This window comes from Ylistrum balloti, unplaced genomic scaffold (assembly GCF_031769215.1).
Source record: "Ylistrum balloti isolate Yb309-2 unplaced genomic scaffold, AGI_CSIRO_Ybal_v1 Utg370712, whole genome shotgun sequence".
Taxonomy (NCBI): Eukaryota; Metazoa; Mollusca; class Bivalvia; order Pectinida; family Pectinidae; genus Ylistrum; species Ylistrum balloti.
In genome coordinates this window covers 132,583-136,107 of record NW_026782425.1, presented here as the reverse complement: position 1 = coordinate 136,107, position 3,525 = coordinate 132,583, and the positions used below count along the sequence as shown (strand labels likewise).

General features: G+C 33.6%; 1 protein-coding gene across 1 annotated transcript; it reads right to left on the bottom strand.

Moving 5' to 3' along the window:
• Positions 1-2,190: 2,190 nt before the first annotated feature.
• LOC132557719 (caveolin-1-like) lies at positions 2,191-3,088 on the bottom strand. Its single transcript, XM_060222241.1, has 2 exons — positions 3,032-3,088; positions 2,191-2,523 (listed from the first exon to the last, which is right to left on the bottom strand). The coding sequence occupies exons 1-2, from the start codon at positions 3,083-3,085 to the stop codon at positions 2,191-2,193; spliced, it is 387 nt and encodes a 128-aa protein (XP_060078224.1). The 5' UTR covers positions 3,086-3,088.
• Positions 3,089-3,525: the final 437 nt, after the last annotated feature.

Genomic DNA, 3,525 nt, shown 5'->3' with positions numbered 1-3,525 from the left:
TTCATGTTCTTCTGTTCAAGGATCTACATGTTAATATTTCCTTAGTTCCTATTTTTCCAATCTGTATTGATTTCAATTTTCAGTTTTATCTTACGATAATGCTGGTGTTATCTTGTTTCTGGTTGACAACATCTTCGTCGAGTTTGTTCTTGAGATTTTCCAACAGACTTTTAGCATACCAGGTACCATGGGAACTGTGTCCCTCTGTTTATCGACTTGTTTTGTTTTTATACCAGGCTGAATGAATCGAAGGGCTAATCAAAACAGGTAACAAAGACACATTAAGATATATTGATGATGTCTTGTTTTTAAATAGAAAGAGATTTATTGACAACGTCCATTATATATACCCATCAGAATTGGAAACCAAGGAGATACGACAGACTCTTTTACATCAGCCGATTTTTCGATCTTTTCCTACAAAGGAAATTAACAAGGACAGCTTTCCACCGACCGAACTTTGTGATAAGCATGATGATTTCAATTTCTTTGTTGAGACAACGATTTTTGTGCAGGAAGCTGATGAATTTCGTAAGACGCAGGTTGATGAAAATGATATGGAAGTTTTACGGTCGTCATAGTAATCTCATTGATAAATATTCTTTTTCTTTGTCCGACATAAAGCTGGACCTGTGTCGTGCTAATTAGCTTGCGTATGGGTTCCGTTGTTGTTTACCTTGTCCTCATTTGAGAACGTGACATTACTTACTGGCATAGCCCAAGATTCATATGGTGGAAGTCGTCGATGAAGCAACAAGACGCTCACTCTTCTGGAACACCTGTTCTTTTTTTCTTTGTTCTTTTTCAGTAGTCTCCTTGTAAATCTTTCTTTTATTCATATTTTGCCCTAGTTTTATTGAATCTGAGTTGAATTATGAATATGATGTTTTCTTGTCGTACCTGTTGGCACATTTTGTCTGTAATTAGATCCTGTAAATTTATTTCAGTTCCTATTCCACTGTTGTGTTAAGAAGGGTGTACATTTACTCTCGAAAAAAAAGGTAGGTGATGGCTATGTTATTGAACAACATAATGATAGACCATCGCATACCATAACATTGTCTTCATGTTGAAAACATAAATTAATTTGGTATTCTGGTATCACAACCAGTTAGAAATTATTTGTAACGTTCAGTAAATAGTGTCCATAATAAAGAATGACCAGTGGTAAAAAGGTCTGATGAATGTGATATTGAAGTCGTCAAAGATGCAACACAAAATTTGTTTAAATGGCTGAGACATGCGGACATCTATTCAGTGTTATATATCAGTGTTTAGTAAACCGGAAACCATGTTCATTTTCAGTAATGTATATAGCAATACCTCAATCAAAATAATCACCGAAATGGTTATCATATCTGAAAGCAGAAGCGGCATGATTACTTAATCTTGGGTTTATATTATCTCAGATTTACAAATACGGATGTTTATGATAGCGCGTCTTCTGAAAGCATCTTGATGATAGCAAAAACGTCTAACTTAATCAAATACTCTTCATTATTACACCATTACTCGCAACATATTTTTATTTCTATTTAGATAAAACTCAGAGAAGCAACATCAAAATTAGTTATCAATATAAACAGTGTCCCTGTCTTAACACAAATGCTTTTGTAAAGGAATATGTATTGATCATTATAGAAAAAATCCGAACCAGTTAAATTGAAATTTACATTTACTTATGTTGTTATATGTGTTTAAAGCTAACAACAGGCTATAAATATAAAGCCCATTTCACTAACTGGTTAGATTACAACCCATCGGGATTGGACGTTCAAATACATTTCACTAGAATGTGATTTCCATTTTGATTCCCAAAACAAATTATGTGTCTAAAATACATATAATTGGACTACAGAATTTTAGCAAACCTCAACTTCAAGTGTTTAAGTATCTATCTTAGATATATCCACCTCATGGATAGAAAACCGTATTGATTTGCAAAAACATTACAAAAATTACTTATGTAAAATATTTATTAGAAAAAACGGTAGTTTGGCTTTACGAGCGTGCAAAACATTATAGCAACATATGTTAGAGCAAGTATTATTCTATCAAAACATGCATAGAGAAAGTAGGTGACCATCCAGTTCTTGTAGTGTACGTAATTGTGGAGTCACAGGTATTTTCCTTATTCTGGATCTTCAGAAATCTTTCAGTTAGCAAGTTACAGACACAGCTTATGGTGGGTTACTTATTTGTGACATGAATCTTACTGAACATTAGGCCAAATGTTTCACAAACTGGTGCCAAGAAGCAGTTAACGACAGTACCGAAGAACTTCTGTGCGCAGCCGCAGTAGATGGAGAAGACTCTGAGAGAAGGAGTGATGCACCAGATTTGATCGAAAGCAATAATGGCAAACTCACAGCCCCAGTATAGAGCGATGCAAATTCCACAAAGACATGTCATGAACTTGTAGCAGCAGTTTTTACCGCAGTTGAAACACCAGTAGCTGTTCTTCCATACACAGTCAATGCTGTTGATACCTACAGGTTCTCCAAGGACATCTTCAAACGAAACCTTGGAAAGAAAAGGTATTTTCTGGATAAAAATATATCACGATCGAGGCAGAATTGTTATGAAATAAATATAATAAATTGTAGATATACTATTCTTCAGCATCAAGTTGTCTGTTTGTGATTAGAGATGTTCATATCGTTATTACAAAGTTCTTTTGAATAATACTCATTTCTCACATTCATATTAATTCATTAATTGAAATATATCACGTGTAAATGATTATTTTGAAAGAACAAGATGTCAGATTCAGTCATTTTAATTCAAATCGATTGTAGAAATGGCAAACGCATATGCTTCTTTTTTCACTAGGTTTCACAGCACTGCAGTTGTCTAAGCTCTGAGTATTTAAAGGATTAATTATTGCGGTATACTTGTTTAGCATCTACTAAAGTTAGTTATAATATAAAATAACGTAGAATTTATACAGTCATTGATGATACATCTTACAAACTATGAATTTGTAAAAAGTCTAATTCAATTTGTGTAATTGAAGTATAGAGATACATACCTGAACATTGTCATTCAATGAGTTAGGATCTCTGTTTTCCATATCAAGCTCCATGATGATGATTACTTGACAATACCTACAGGTCAAATGTGAGCTCAGAAAGAAATGATGTTATTTTATCAGTGGAATATCTTTGATGGTATATTTTTTTTTATTGGTTTACATTTTTTGTTGATAGCGACCAATATCTCCAATGGTATTTAACTATTGCTTTTATATACCACGTGTTTCATGGATTCGTTTCGTCTTAGAAATGCGGCTTACTGATATACATCATCACATTAGTAATTTCCTTAAGGTGCAATGAACCTTTACCATCTCAACAATGGTCCATGTATGGTGTATTCAGACCAACGCCGAACCCAATATATGGTCTTCAGTAATGAAAATTTGCATCATGCTGTTTTAGAAATTCTGTGAAGCAGATCCTTACCTAATGGTACGATATTGACTGAGGGAAATTCAAATATAACAAATCAACGTCTAAATTAAGG

Bases quoted from the DNA above. Each gene is read 5' to 3' on its own strand.
- LOC132557719 (XM_060222241.1), bottom strand. From the start codon at position 3,085: ATGGAGCTTGATATGGAAAACAGAGATCCTAACTCATTGAATGACAAT. The intron at 2,524-3,031 runs GTATGTATCTCT...TTTCTTTCCAAG, and splicing joins CATTGAATGACAATGTTCAG to GTTTCGTTTGAAGATGTCCT.